The following is a 15,280-nucleotide window of genomic DNA, read 5'->3' on the forward strand; positions in this document are numbered from 1 at the left end:
CAAGGGGTTTGACGAGGTCAAAACCTTTATTGCTAGTCATCTTTATACGCAATCGCACTTGTGCCACGAATGTTCATAGTAAAAGAGGATCATTGATGGGGGTAGAACGAGGCAATTGACGAGATAGAGGGCGATGATTACTATGGATAGAAGGATTATTTAAAAAATATATTTAGTAAAAAAAATTTAAATTGAGATTTTATTAAAAAAATTCAGTTATAATTTTTTTTCTTCTGAAATTCACTTATATATATAAATAAATATATAATTTTGCGGGGAGAGCTATTTCGCCGTTCCAGTGGTTATGAAAAAGTGTGAATAGAGTTTGATGAGATGCGCACCGTCCATCTGTACTTTTGTTCCAATTCGTACGTGTCTCGGGGAACCGTTCAGTCTTCTGGCGGTGGTGTGACGTAGCTGCTTGTCGTTTGCCCCATCCCGTCTCCCCTCTCTCGTGCTTTGCGCCTCTTTTGCTGTCGGCAGACCAACAAAGCCTGGCACTTAATTTAATCCTTTTGTTCTAATTATTATGTGGTGAGATTTGTTTTATATTTTCTCACCGCATCAATTCAACGTTATGATTTATTATTATCATCATCATCATTTTATTCAAACAATTATACGTAGCACTGAAGGGTACTCAGAATTTGTTTTCTACAACAACTCATGGTATTATTCTGTCTCGTAATTCACGTTATAATACATTATAGACATTAACATGCATGTATCTTTATTTTTAGATAATCCATTTATTATCTTCAAATTTGATAGTGTGTGGTCTGACTCAAAGTGAAATGTACCTGATAGATTTGACATAATTAATTTTGTCATTAGGTTTTTATTATCTCTGCAACTTAAGTCTTCTAATTATGTCCAATTTACTTATCCCTAACTTTATTCAATATCATTAGGTTGTTAAGATCAGTGTAATTAATATACCTAAAATATTTTATTATACCAAACCTATTCATAACAATTATTCTCAGTAGATAACAAAAGGAAAAACCATGGTAATTAACCACTTAAGGGAGGAAGGAAGGAAGGACATCTCCCACATGAATGCTGGTACCTTCTCCCAATCATCTTAAGCTGTGAGGGCACATATCCTGTGGATGCTACTAACGAAGAATATGCTAATAATATATAATTGGGCACATCGGCCTCCCAATTATGTTCACGTGCACAGCCTCAATATTCTCTCAGAGTTGTATCGCACGGCCTTTTTATTTCTATCTCCTTATCTTAGCCTTCTTTGCCTGTGGTCGATGTGACATATGATTCTTCGGATTTGTGCTGCAAATCGAAGGAAATTTATTTGATTGATTGTGATTAAAGCTCATAATGAAGTTGATTTATTAACGTCTAATGACACAACTTAACGGTTGTAATTAAGCATAATGAGTGGGCATTAGGAGTGTGCCACCTCCCTCAGTTTTCTAAACTAGCTTCTGAATCGAGTACCCGCCGCGGTTACCCATGTGATCATTGGAGGTTCTGCAGGTGGGTCCCTTTCTCAACTATTCACGTGGACCACTCGTCTTTTCCTCCACAAAACAACAAGTTACAGGCTCACTCCGCTCAACACCATCAACATCGATCATCTTCTTCTTCTTCTTCTTCTTCTTCTTCTTCCTCCTCCTTCCCTGCAACCTCCTCTGTGCATGCATGCGCTTACTTCCGCCTTACCAACCCCAAGCTGACCTCAGCACGTAACGTAAACACATAGCAATTTGCATAGAGACGTACGTACTACACAGCATTGCTTGATCGCTTCCACGATGCCATCTCTGTTTCACAACCGCAGAGCTCTCCACGTACCTTTCTTCCCTTTGCCTTCCGCCCCTCCTCCTGCGGCTTCTCCGTTCCCAAAGTACCCCTTTTCCTCCGCTTCCTCTTCTTCGTCTTCTTCTTCTTCTTCCTCGACCTCGCAGCAGCAGCAGGGTTTCTTTCCGTCGTACCCCGCCCCGCCGGCTACGACGCAGCCCACCTTCCCCGCCAACCTCTCCTCCCTCATCTTCCCCAGCTCCAGCTCAGCCCCTCCCCGCCACGCCCCCGCCTCCCAGCTCCTCCCCGCCGTCCTCCTCCCCCTGCTCGCCCTCGCCGCACTCGCCGCCGCCGCCGCCTTCTTCATCCACCGCCGCCTCCGCCCCTCTCGCGGCGATGACGCTCGATCCGACTCCCTCCGCCTCTTTCCCCCGTGCTCCGCCGCCTCAGACCGCAAGCCTCCCGCGGCCCCCGACTTCCTCTACCTCGGCACCCTCGTCGACTCCCGTGGACACTACCATCGCCCCTCCTCCTCCTCTGCGGCTTCCGAACCGGCGCCCCGGTCGCCCCCCCTCCAGAAGGCTGGCTCGCCGGAGCTCCGTCCCCTCGCGCTGCTCTCTCGCCAGGTCCAGCAAGGGTGCGAGAATGCCGACGGCGGTGGGTCGCCGGCGGAGGAGTTTTACTCGCCCGACGGGCCTTCGAGCCCGGGGAACGCGTCTCCGCCGGCCGAGGCGGGGAAACGCGCGTCCGGGAGCTCGACGCTGAGCACGGGGTCGTACCCGCTGTCTAACTCAGTATCATCTCCTTCTCCGTCGTCGCCGACGATTCCGTCACCGCCCATCGGGTACAGCCCTGCGCATTCGAGCGGCAGATCGCTCAAGAGCAAATCCGGGAGGGACTTCGTCGTAGGAGGTGTTGGATTTCAAGATCCGCTGCAGCCACCACCGCCACCACCACCACCGCCTCCGCTGACTCCTTCACCGCCGAAGCGAAGACCCGCTTCACCTTCTCCACCTTTTTCACCTACGAAGAAGGAATCCGGTGAAAAAGTGGCAACTTTGGATTTCTCGGGCCCGAAGACGCCACCGTTGAGATTCGGGGGTTTCTCTCGCAACCCATTCGCTGTTAGTCCTCCACCGCCACAAAGGCAAGCTCCGGTACCACCACCACCTCCTCCGCCACCGCCATATGGATATTGGGAGAGTCGCATCAAGAAACCAGTGGATTTGCAGCCGTCGGATCTCGTGCTGCCCAAGCTGGGATCAGTGAAGGATCCCTCATCATTGGAAGAATCCTCAAAGAATGTGGTGGGGAAGAGCGAGGAGACCCCTCGGCCAAAGTTGAAGCCTTTGCTCTGGGACAAGGTCCGGGCGAGCTCAGACCGAGCAATGGTGTGGGATCAGTTGAAATCGAGTTCATTCCAGTAAGATCTTGATCTTGATTTTCCATATTCAACACTGGATTGCTTCAAGAAAGGTTATTTTTTTGCCCCTTTTCCCCTCATTGTTTGGAGAACTGATGGATTGGCAGAGTGAACGAGGAGATGATCGAGACTCTGTTCATCAGCAATGCAACAAACACCGCACCGAAGGAGATGAATAGGCGGCAAGTACTTCCATCTCTGACTCAAGAGAATAGAGTCCTCGATCCAAAGAAGTCTCAGAACATTGCCATTCTGCTGCGGGCCTTGAATGTGACTAAGGAGGAAGTATGTGAAGCTCTGTTGGAAGGTGTGATATACTTCCGTTTTATCAATTCTCTTAAACCTTCTGGCTAGTCTGGTTAATTCAAATCCGATTTCGCAAATTTCTTCTTAAATTGAATCATCACAGCAACTTCTATGATTTTTTTTGTTCCTTCATTGGTAACTGAAGCAAACCATTTAGACGTATAGAACGACGACAGAGAGTCAACTGTACTGAGTTGATTATGCCTGCAGCATTCTTGGTAACACTCTAAATTAAAGACTATAAGTTGCTGATGCTGATTACTTGGTTGTCATTTGAAGTAGTTGCAGTATGCGGTAGGTGCCCCTCGGTGGCTCCATCTTGATCTGCCAATCAAAGATCTAAGGTTTAATGAATTGCTGCCTTGCTACTTGACAGATGTATTATACCAGACATAGCACATACTTGTACTTCTGCCGGCATTTTTTCTTAGTTTGATCATCATGGCTGGTATTGGGCATGATAAATTTCAATTTGGCATTAGGACGCATACTTGTATCTTCAGAATGTTGGACAAACCATCACAATTAAGAGAGAATATCTGCTTTTTGTCCATCCTGTTCTTGCATAAACTGCTGAATTTTTCTGATTATGTTGCTTCAACAGTGGGTTCTCTTGAGATGGAAGACAGTGTAGTACTTACTGTACTTGGGACTGTCTAACGTACACAGTTACGAATGAAGCTCTGTATAAATATCTAGCAACTAGTTTATCTGAATTTGGATTTTTCATGCTAGCATATTTGTTTGTGGATTCAACTACCTGTTAGCAATTACATACTGGACTGACTGAATTGTCATGTCCTTGTTTCTCCTGTAAATAGAAGTGAGACTTCTATGCTAACTTTTGCATTGCCGGTGATACATGTTATGAAATACTTCCAAGACTTTTGCCCAATAAATGCTTGGTTCAGCCATGTGATGGAATAGAGCAAAGCACACCTACAAGTAATTGCCTGTATAGCGAATGTTGAAACTAATGTTTCCATTGCACCTAATCGTTCAAGAGTGGAAGGTGGATAATAGAAAATATCAATTGGTCCTAATATATTTGTGATCTGAGTCCTGGCATAATAGGGTTCTTGGCTTCATATGGTGAAGGACCTGGATCAGTGCCAAGTCACAGCAACATATCTATGCCATGAAAATGCTTCAATCCAAGCATCCTAACTAGTAGTCTTGATAATCTGCCGGGAAGCATCCCTACATCCTAAAGATTGTTCAGAATCTAATGAGACTGGCATATGGAACCCTCATGCATGTAATATATCAGTAACAATGGGTTGATCGGTCATCTCTTTGCTTGTTAATGTAAAATTAGGCATTGACATGCATAGGAGAGAAACAGAGATTTCAGAAGTAGAACAAGTTAAATGTACCAGCACAATACTTGGAAGTGGATTTTCATATTATTACACTTTGCTGAAGATATCAAATACACTCTTCTCTAATGATTTAGCATTTTCAGTAATTTATTAATTATTATGATTATCTGTTTCCTTGGATCCTATAAACAAGGCTCTAGTTCTTGCTGATGGTTCAAACTTGAAAATTTTGGTGGTTAGGAACAGCTGAAATTAGAATTGATCAGAAGGAAACATAGACAACCTAATTATGGCAATTAAAATATATGCGCCTGTGATCGAAGTCACTAATGTGAAAACATCAGTTTATCTCGTTCTTTGTAGTTATTGATGCATGTAATGCTTGTAATTAGCTGTCGGCAACACTAGGTGAAAGCATATGAACTGTAATACTTCACTATTGATCGACTCTTTCTCGGTTATCCAAAGAATTTACATTTGGAAGGTTAACTGTTTGCAAGTCTCTCCTCTTACCTTTACCTGTTCTCCCAGTTGTTGACATATTAAACTTCATAAAATATCAAATCTAAGTCTTTAGTAGATTCTTTTTTTGTGGTTACCTTTCAGTATCCATTATCCATTTGAGAAGTTAGAAGTTGGCCATTTTTGAATGCAGGTAATGCAGATAGCTTGGGAAATGAATTGCTGGAGACCTTAGTAAAGATGGCTCCTAGCAAAGAAGAAGAGCTTAAATTGAGAGAATACAAAGATGACTCACCAGTCAAGCTTGGTCCAGCAGAAAAGTTTCTCAGAGCAGTACTTGAAATACCATTCGCATTTAAGAGGGTGGATGCCATGCTTTACATTGCCAATTTTGATTTGGAGATCAATTATCTTAAGAAGTCCTTTGAAACTCTTGAGGTAAATCTACTAATGCTTCTCGTAGTTTTTAATTTATTATTTTAAGTTCTTGGTGAAGGATGATGCATATTGATATATAAAATTGACTTAATGGATATTAGAAAACGCACCCTGCAAATCTTGCCATTGTTCATATGTGTTTATCTTCTACTGTATTTGTATTCCAAGTACGCCACCTATGTTATATTATGCATTGATGACGAACATTTTGAATAATGGTTGTTATACTTGTAATAAAGACCATTGTAATTATTTTGGGGTTTTTTATTATATAAAAATAACCCCAAAAGAGGGTCAGTGTAACCCATATCTTCTCTTACAGTTGTATAATAAAAATAAAGACCTCCATAGGGTCCCACTATTCACCAAATAAAATATTTTTAAAATTTTGAATTAATTTCATTTGAAACAATTTTTAATTAGTGTTTTGTTATTTTAAAAAGTGGATTTGTACAACAGTGTCCCTTATTTCCTTTTGTAATCCACAGCAGTTTCCTATATGTTGAATAACAGAAATTTTTTGGCTAATTTTTTTTTTCTCAATAGATGCTTGTGATTTAAAATTTATTGCGGAACTATTTTTGTACACTGGATTTAAATCTCTCTATTTTAAATATCTTTTATCTTCTGATTTTGGAAACCACAGCCTTACAAATGCTTCTGCTGCATCTGTTGATTTGCCCTATATCATTTATGAATTTCTGTACTTAATTTTTAAATTTATAGTATACAAGAACATGCAAGGAAACATACTACTGGATTTGACATCGGTTTGCGACTTTTGGGAGGCATAACCATTGAAGCATCTGTCCGTAAAAATAAGTCAGCATTGTGGGGTCAAGGTTTTTTAAGCCATTTAACATTGCAGGGTATAGGTACTTTACACAGCCATTTACTATTTAAACTAACTTTGCTAAAAAAAATTGCATTTATATAAAAACTAATTGTTGGAACTGCTGGAAAAATGATTGTCTTTGGAAATCTAATACGAGTTAGAAGCTGAAAAATGCATAATGAATGGATAACTAGTATCCTAAAGTCATTTCATTGTTTGAGCTTTATTCTTGCAGAGTTGCTACAGAAGAATATAAACAATCTCTTCACTTACCAGAATGTTTCCTAGATTTGCTTTCTTTGGGTAGAATAAAGTGATGGATGATTTGTTACATTATACTTTATTAGTTAGATCCATGGTATGTAATTTCGAATGGTACCGTCCGGTATGGGTGGTATGTACCGGTCCGATGGCATACCGGTACGTGGAACGCTCGTTATCGGACGTACAGTGCTACAGTGCTACAGTAAGAGAAGATAGCTCGGTAAGCCTTGGTGTACCGCTCGGTACGCTAGTACCGTACCATACCGAGCCAACCTCGAAACATCGGTACGGTACGGTATTGCATACCTTGGTTGGATCCATCTTCAGGGTGCTAGATATTCCCATATGCTTTGATCTTTTTTTTTTTATTTCTGTCTTATGCCCTTTCTTCCCATATTGATGGGGCCGAAACAGCTCATATGCCAAATGTCTTGTTGTACTTCAACCCTAAACCCTGTACTAGTTTCTTTATTATTTTATTATGCTTTGAAATTTTGCATCATGGTTTTCTGAAAATTGTAAGTATAAACATGAATTGGAAGATAAAGTAGTTTCTTTAGATAATGCTGTTTATTTTTCAAGTTTTGTGAATCTTTTAGTAACCAATTTCCAATCCTCCAGGCAGCCTGTGAAGAGCTGAGGAGCAGTAGGTTGTTTCTCAAGCTTCTAGAAGCTGTCCTGAAAACTGGGAATCGCATGAATGTTGGAACTAATCGTGGTGATGCGCACGCCTTCAAGCTTGACACACTTCTCAAACTAGTAGACATCAAAGGCACTGATGGCAAGACTACACTTCTTCACTTTGTTGTCCAGGAGATCATAAGAGCAGAAGGCTCTCGCCTTTCTGGCACCAAACATCTGACGGCCGAAAACCTAAATACTCTGCAAGACGACCTCGAGTGCAAGAAGCTCGGCCTCCAAGTTGTTGCTGGCCTTGGAGGCGAGCTTAGCAATGTGAAGAAAGCAGCTGCAATGGACTCTGATGTCCTCTGCAGCTATGTCTCAAAACTTTCTGGAGGAATTGGTAAGATAACTGAGGTTCTAAGATTGAACGAATCGTTGCAGTCAAATGAGAGCTTTCAGAGGTTCAACGATGCCATAAATGGGTTCCTAAAGAAGGCGGAGACTGAGATCGTAAAACTGCAGGCTCAAGAAAGCTTGGCACTCTCCCTGGTCAGGGAATTAACCGAGTACTTCCATGGGGACTCAGCCAAAGAAGAAGCTCATCCTTTCAGAATTTTCATGGTAGTAAGAGACTTCCTGGCCATTCTTGATCAGGTATGCAAGGAGGTAGGAAGGGTAAACGATCATAGCTTCATTACCTCAACTAAACAGCAACCAGCACCTGTAAACCGAACCCTGCCGCCACTGTTCCCAAGATTACATGCACTGCGATCTGAAAGTTCCGACGAAGAAAGCTGACCAACATTGTCGTAGATGATCTTTGTCAGTGCGTCGCCCGGTTATCAGCTGGTAAATGTGGCACGACATAGATTAGAAGCCAGGTTATTTATATATATTTTTTGTACCAGCAGAATCTTAATGGAACAGAATTTTGTGAATAATTATGGCTATATATATATATACATAAATCTAGATCATAGAAAGTGGTGGTGGGGAAGATGGCATTGTGTAGAAGGATCTTGTTTGTCATTGCATGATTGTTATCCAGAAACATTCATCTAGTTAGCAGCTCCAGTATTCTGATACATATTTGCATCATGTTGATGTGTAGCACACACAATGCCATGAGTTTAGGCTGCAGACAGTGTATCACCCACCTGTATTTATATCTCCAAGATGCTTCATTGTTAAGCCTGGTTCTTTTCTTATTTCTGTCCCTTGATGGATTTATATTGAATGCTCTTGTTTGTAGATATTATTGAATGTAGCAGGTTGGATGGATGTGCATCAGAGTTTATGACAGAGAAAGAAATAAATGGTAAAAAATGCCTGCCAGAATTATTCCTCTGCAAACTTTCACTGACTGAACTCTTGCTGTTGGTTGCTCACCTTGCGTTTGCCCTACCGGTGGCCTCAAAGCACACTGAGATCCGACAATGGAGGCCATATAAAGGCGGAAGTCAAAAGCAAAACTATGTCGATGCGACATGATCTAAATCTCTGAGCCCCAAGTTTCGATCGGTCATCGAGATCATGCTCCATCTAGAAGCTCACCCTCCGAACAAGGTGTGTGTTGTGTTGCTGCAAGCTAATCCAATTTCGATTCTGCAAGTGCAACCGCACTGTTGAGCTGAACTCGTCCTGCTTTGTGGAATGCATTTATGATCTTTACTTTGCCATTGTACGATAATAGGGCCATAGGAATCCTTCATGATGGATGGATGGATGTTTTTGGATGCCAAGATTTTGCCAGTTCTTGGGGATTATGGCCTGCAAACTATTTGTTTTCTTCGTCTCTCTCTCTCTCTCTCTCTCTCTCTCTCTCGATGTGCCATCGGCGTCATCAGCTAGCCCAGGAGACAGGAAGCATATATTTAAGGAGCATGATTCGGGGGTGTGATGGACAGCTTCATCTTGTTCCCTCCTCTTCCCCAAACTCCAAGAAACAGGAATGGTCAAAACAAGTGCTCATGGTCTTGGCGCTGTCCCATTAATGCCTTCGATCCCCCATCATTCATTACTCGTCCCCTTTGAACTGCACACACTTTTACTGTGAAGAACGAGCACAAGCTTTGACTGCTTTTGTTTTGCCTGCTCATGTGACACATTATTCTCTTTGCAGCCATCAGAGCTCAATCCTCCTCTCATTCTTCCTCCCTCCCTCAGGCCTTTTTGCACACACCTCTCTCTCTCTCTCTCTCTCATTCTTCCTCTCTCCCTTATAGAAGAAGACAAGTAAATTGCAGAGCAGGCGAAGGACGTGCTCTCAGTGCTAATCTTTACCCGCAGTTGGTGCAGCTGCGGCCACCGTTCCCCATACACGTGGGTAGACAATTCGGTGCCCGTGCAACGCTGCTCTTTGATCGGACGCATCGTGCGGAGGACCTTTCTTTGACTTCCACTGCTCCATGGAAGCTCAAGTCAAAAGCCGATGGCCTTCTCATGTAGGATGGAGTCGTCATATGTCCATAGGTAGAAAGCTACTGATGGATGCTCACAGCCATGAACGAGCTTGGAGTTCCGGTCGTTCCATAAATATGTCTCTCACCGAGTTTCGGGGATCACTTCTCTTCTCAAGTGTACGACTCATACGATCATCATGATTCCAAGAGTTTGAACTGTTCATCAGTTATGCTAAGCTAAACTATTGAATCTGTGCAATTCATGTATGAGAAAAAGCTCGCAAACAAGAAGCATAAATGATGATAAGATCTTGCATTTATGGAGAACTAATTTAACCGGTAAGATACACGATCTCTACAGAGTAATGCCGAAGCAGAAGCAGAAGCAGAAGCAGAGAGGAAAGAAGGAGAGAAAGAGAGAGAGAGAGAGAGGGAGGAGGAAGAGGAGACGTGAGCGGATGTGGATCGCATTTAAGGACCGGGCATCATTGCTGAGGCACGTCATCATTATCATGACCGCGCCTTCCAAAGCTTATAGAACTCCAAGAGATATTATATGCATATATGAAAAGTAGGGATCGGTGATGGGTACAAATGGTGTAACGCATTTAACACACAATCTCTCTCTCTCTCTCTCTCTCTCTCTCTCTCTCTCTCTCTCTCTGCAGAACGGCATTCTGGGGAGGCATTTATGACACCTTTCATTGATGACTCGACCCCTTTCTCGCACAGTGACTTCTGTCTTTACTGATACGTCCCCTGCTATCCTCTGCAAACTGCTGTCTGCCTCCCCCCAACCTTACGACCAATCTCTCTCGAGAGAGAGAAAGCAGTGTGTAATAGGCTTTCCCTTTTTATTTCTTCATCTCGAGCTGACTCTTCATTTTAGCTCGACGGGATTCCAATAACACAGAGTTTCAGATCTACAAGAACATGATGTTGGTGTTTGAAGGAACGATCTTATGTTTGACTATGTCACGAGTCAACTCTCAAAAGCTGGCTGGGAAAACGAAAGTAATTTATGATCATTTGCATGCACGAAAAGAAAGCAAGTATAAGTCACTACTACAAGGATCGGATCTCGATAGAGAAAGTAGCATTGCCACATAGCAAGAACAAGTAAACACATATCGTCCGACTTTGGATAACATAAAGCCAGAGGTAGAAGATGAAGACATCCTTCCTTTGTTTGTAGTTTTGACTGTGTAAAATGGCAGGACTGTCACAGGGACACACTTCTCAGTTCTTTTCCTGCAATCAATCACGCTCCAAATGTTCAACCTGCAACTCGAAAATTGTAGGAATACGATTAGAGAATGCACAGAAGGAAGCATAGAGGCATCGATACAATATTTATGTGCAAATGCAATTCTTAATGTAGCCTTTGAAGTGCATTAGTATCATACAATATTCTTTAGCAGTGGACAGTAAGTTTGTATGATTCATTCAATACACTACCTAATAAATTCTATGTCAAAAAAGAGATAATTATCCATTGTAATATGTCTAGTAATATGCATTAAGTAAATGTGTAGGACATACATAATCTAACAAACCATACTTTGGTCATACAATTTGCAGTTCATAGAAGCTCAAATTGTATGCTCAACTCAACATGTAAGCATGTTTTGATGACACTAATCAATTACCATATAACTCAGTTTGTAATAAGAACACATACACCTAATACTTGATAGAACATCTTTTTGGATTAAAAGTGAGATTGCTGCCACAAAATTTTATTGAAGTGCTTAATCAGGAAGAGAAAATTTGAGAACATAAACATATAAACTACTTGTATTAACTTCATATAATTCATTTTATAACCTAAAAAGAAGTAGGTTTTCCAATCTATCACACATCTCTTATTAAATCACTGTTAGAATTCCCCCTACATATTAATTATAAATGCAGCTAAATTCAAAGTTTTTACACACAAAGACTTCATCTTTTGGGCTAAACTTACAACAGTAGTGTGAATAGGGAAGAAGCAAAGAGAGAGAGAGAGAGAGAGAGAGAGAGAGAGAGAGAGAGAGAGAGAGAGAGGGAAACCTGCCAAGGTTTTCTAGAGAGGCCCAATGCCCGGCCGCTCGTCGCCGCCGGCAGCACTCGGCTTCGAGAAATGCCCACCAAACAGCCCAATTGCTGCCGCGGAGGTGGCGTTCACAGCCGCCGCCAGGCCTGCATCATAAGCACCGTTGGCACCCAACCTCGCGGCCAGATCTGCGTCATGATTCCTCAGCATCATCTGGAGGTTGTGGTTTGGATCCCTCGCGGAGGATGGGAAGAACTGATCCCGTCCGAACCCGAGGCAGGTTATGCCGGTGTGGTTGAGGTTGATGAACCCGTGGCCGGTGGCGGAAGTCACCGGGATGGTCTCGCCAAAACCGGCACTGGAAGTTCCTGCAGCGGCGGTGGCGGCGGCTGCGGCTGCGGCTGACCGGTACTTGGAGAGCTCGGACTTGGCGCAGGAAAGGTCCATCTGGAGCTGCCGCAGCTGGTGCTGGAGGATGGAGATGACGCCGACGCATCCGTAGACGGGGTCACGGAGGCGCATGTCGGCCTCGTAGGCGAGGGAGTTGACGGCGTCCTCGCGCTGGTACGGGTGCAGCTCGTTGAGGAGCTTCGTGACGTTGCTGGCGCCGAAGACGCGGTGCACGTGCACGAACTTCTGCGGCTGGTCCGGCGGGAAGTAAGGGGCGAAGACGCAGTCGGGTTGGCACTTGCGGCGGAGGAACTTGCAGGCGGCGCACGGTGAGCTCGTGGATGAAGGCGAAGCGGAAGACGCGGCCGATGAGACCGGCAGCTGGGCCGATGACGACGCCATTGACAGACTTCTCCTTGTCTATGAGAGAGAGAGAGAGAGAGAGAGAGGAGATGAGATGGTTGCGATCATAAGTAGAAAGATTTTATGGAAAGAAGACATTCGAATACACATTATATATACAAAAAACAATTAGAGATTCCGATTTTGATTTGCTCAAACAAATCAAAAGATAGAGGAAACAGATCTTCCAATCAATCAACTCTACGACTAAAAGAACATCGCACGGAAATCTCAGAAAAGAAATGGAAATCTATGTCCGACCAAAAAGGCAGAACCTTTTTGCTGAATCCAATCACTCATTTCTTTCCTTAGCCGAAAAGGACATATCTTTTCGATCGAGAGTAGTCGAGCCAACACTTTGTACCCTACACTCTCTTTCTGAGGCATTCTTCCAATTGAGTCTTTGGCTTCTGATGTGTTCTACAAGAAAGCCGTGTGCCAGAGGACAAGGAGAAGAAGAGAAGGGCGACGGCGCAGTTGAAAACATATACTATATATTATGTATGTATGTATGTATGTATCTACCTTTTAGTTCCTGCCAATCTGGTCCGGTCCTCAGCTCGCGGCTGCGCCTTCGTTTTGCCTCCTCTCGACGTAGGTCGAACGCCAACGGCAGCGGAGGAGAAGGATGCGCAGAAACGAGTTGGATGAGCAGATCAAAATCTGAGAGAGAGAGAGAGAGACAGCGAATTTATAGAGAGTTGGTGTGATTACAGTGGGATATGATAGAGAGAGAGAGGTGGGTGCTGTGTGATGTCTGGTATTAAGGAAAGAAGGGATTTGATGGGATTGAGAGATGGTAAGAAAGAATGAGCATGTCTTGATTTGACGTTTACGTTACTCGACTCCATAATCTCTCTCTCTCTCTCTCTCTCTCTCTCTCTCTCTCTCTCTCTCTCTTGGTTTCACTTAGCAGGCATGTAGCGAGAGCAACAGCGACACCTCGACGGGAATTACGTCGAGCAGGTTGTACGACGAGGCCGCCATTAATTCTGCCATCTGTTCGTCCATGGGCGCTCTTCATGTGAAACTGGAAATACTTGTGCTGTGGCCTTACAATCCAATTGCTTGTGCAGTAGGTCTGAGCGAGAGCATAAATCCTTAGGTTTAACGCTCCTTCCATGGATGAAATCCTTCTCATGTGTACTTTGGTGCAGTCATTGAAGATGGAGATCCATCTCTAATTGCTTGCACATCCAATCTTTTCCATTTTATGGAAAGCACAAGGAAGCAATTTATTCTTTTAAAAATGATTCTTAATTGGATGATTAGTAAAAGCATAGGCAATTCAGAATTGGTTAACATCAACCACAAAACTAGTGTTGTTGTGTATCCGACTTCGTCGTTGCGAAGCTCAAGCCGACGATACAATTCGAGATCGAGAGCTAAACGAAGAGTTTTGTAAATAGAACTACTGAAGTCTTCGTTAGCTATCATGAATGATGTGGTAGTTCTAATGAATAGAATCTTACATGTTAAGTCCTTATTGACTCGAAATATTAGTTATATCAAGTTAGTTATATGACCTTAAATAGTTAGCTACACTAACTCACTCGAGGCCTTCAAATGTTTGATTCGAGTGTAAAAACATCCCTTTAATTCCTTCTTGCGGGTATTATTATGACAACTCATCGAACTTCAAGAGCCCATACATCAATCACCATCTCCATTAGGCATCGCGTCACCTCTAACAATCCTAATAATGATTCATCCTTGCTAATGTGATATAGTTCTTATATCCCTAATCTTCATTCATGTTGCAAATTAGGTCAACACAAAAGTTGTCTACCATGACTTATGATAGCATTCTACTAAAGCTAAAAATAATAAGATGTTGTTTCTATCGAAATTAGTTAATACCTAACTATTAAGTCGAAAATTGATGTTTCGAGTCAGGAACTTATTCAGAGCCAATTGAGCTCTTTTTTTTTCGCATTGGTCACAAGTGGATTTTCAAACTTATTCAAATTTATCTCGACTTCGAAAATGTTAAACCCCACAAAATTACGTCGAGAGTTAACTTAAATTAGTTTTAGGATCGAAAGATTCAACTAATGCTTTGAGTAGGATTAGAAAAAGTGTTCGAGGAATGTAATGCCAATTATGAAGAATGATTGTATGCCTCTCTCGAGTTTAATCATGACTATGTCGCATTGAATATATGATATAATAACACCTAATCGATTTGTTCTCGTGTTGAGATGTCGACCACGTACCAACCATGTATTGATCATATGGCTCTGAGGTGTTGACTATATATAAGCCATGAAGAACCGAGGTGTCGACCACCTCAGCATCTCAGGATCATGTGTCTTATATCACTACTAAATACAACTTGATCGTGTCATTAAAATAAAAAAGATTCCCATTAAAATTATTAGATAATGTTCTCATCGAACATTATGAATGTGAGAATTTGGATGAAATTTTTGTGAAGAAAACCAATCAAACACTTGCCATTAATGAGCTCTTGTCCTGCACTGCCAGCCTTCCCCACTTGTCCTTGTTCCATTTAAATTCCCAAACCAATCACCATCCCACCTTCGTTTCATCTCTCTTCTTTCACGGCGGTGGATGAGCAAAAAGAAGCGTAAATTAAAGTTGATCTCGATG

The 15,280-nt window shown here is 42.6% G+C and overlaps 2 protein-coding genes across 2 annotated transcripts; one reads left to right on the forward strand and one right to left on the reverse strand.

Annotated features, from left to right (window-relative positions):
- The first annotated feature begins 1,572 nt into the window (after positions 1-1,572).
- On the forward strand, positions 1,573-8,629 carry LOC135674598 (formin-like protein 1). The gene is made up of 4 exons (XM_065184592.1): positions 1,573-3,187; positions 3,295-3,494; positions 5,471-5,715; positions 7,436-8,629. Exons 1-4 carry the CDS (start codon positions 1,779-1,781, stop codon positions 8,234-8,236), a joined length of 2,655 nt encoding a protein of 884 aa, XP_065040664.1. The 5' UTR covers positions 1,573-1,778; the 3' UTR covers positions 8,237-8,629.
- A 2,209-nt stretch (positions 8,630-10,838) lies between these two features.
- On the reverse strand, positions 10,839-13,331 carry LOC135675168 (protein ASYMMETRIC LEAVES 2-like). The gene is made up of 3 exons (XM_065185443.1): positions 13,193-13,331; positions 11,893-12,685; positions 10,839-11,121 (listed from the first exon to the last, which is right to left on the reverse strand). Exon 2 carries the CDS (start codon positions 12,665-12,667, stop codon positions 11,906-11,908), a length of 762 nt encoding a protein of 253 aa, XP_065041515.1. The 5' UTR covers positions 12,668-12,685; positions 13,193-13,331; the 3' UTR covers positions 10,839-11,121; positions 11,893-11,905.
- Between the last annotated feature and the right edge of the window lie 1,949 nt (positions 13,332-15,280).

This window comes from Musa acuminata, chromosome BXJ1-5 (genome assembly GCF_036884655.1).
Source record: "Musa acuminata AAA Group cultivar baxijiao chromosome BXJ1-5, Cavendish_Baxijiao_AAA, whole genome shotgun sequence".
NCBI lineage: Eukaryota > Viridiplantae > Streptophyta > Magnoliopsida > Zingiberales > Musaceae > Musa > Musa acuminata.

What these genes read in the sequence shown, in the direction of transcription:
- LOC135674598 (XM_065184592.1), top strand. Translation starts at nt 1,779, where the DNA reads ATGCCATCTCTGTTTCACAACCGCAGAGCTCTCCACGTACCTTTCTTC. An exon ending in TTGAAATCGAGTTCATTCCA is followed by an intron (nt 3,188 to 3,294) that starts GTAAGATCTTGA and finishes ATGGATTGGCAG; the next exon opens with AGTGAACGAGGAGATGATCG. An exon ending in AGTCCTTTGAAACTCTTGAG is followed by an intron (nt 5,716 to 7,435) that starts GTAAATCTACTA and finishes CCAATCCTCCAG; the next exon opens with GCAGCCTGTGAAGAGCTGAG.
- LOC135675168 (XM_065185443.1), bottom strand. Translation starts at nt 12,667, where the DNA reads ATGGCGTCGTCATCGGCCCAGCTGCCGGTCTCATCGGCCGCGTCTTCC.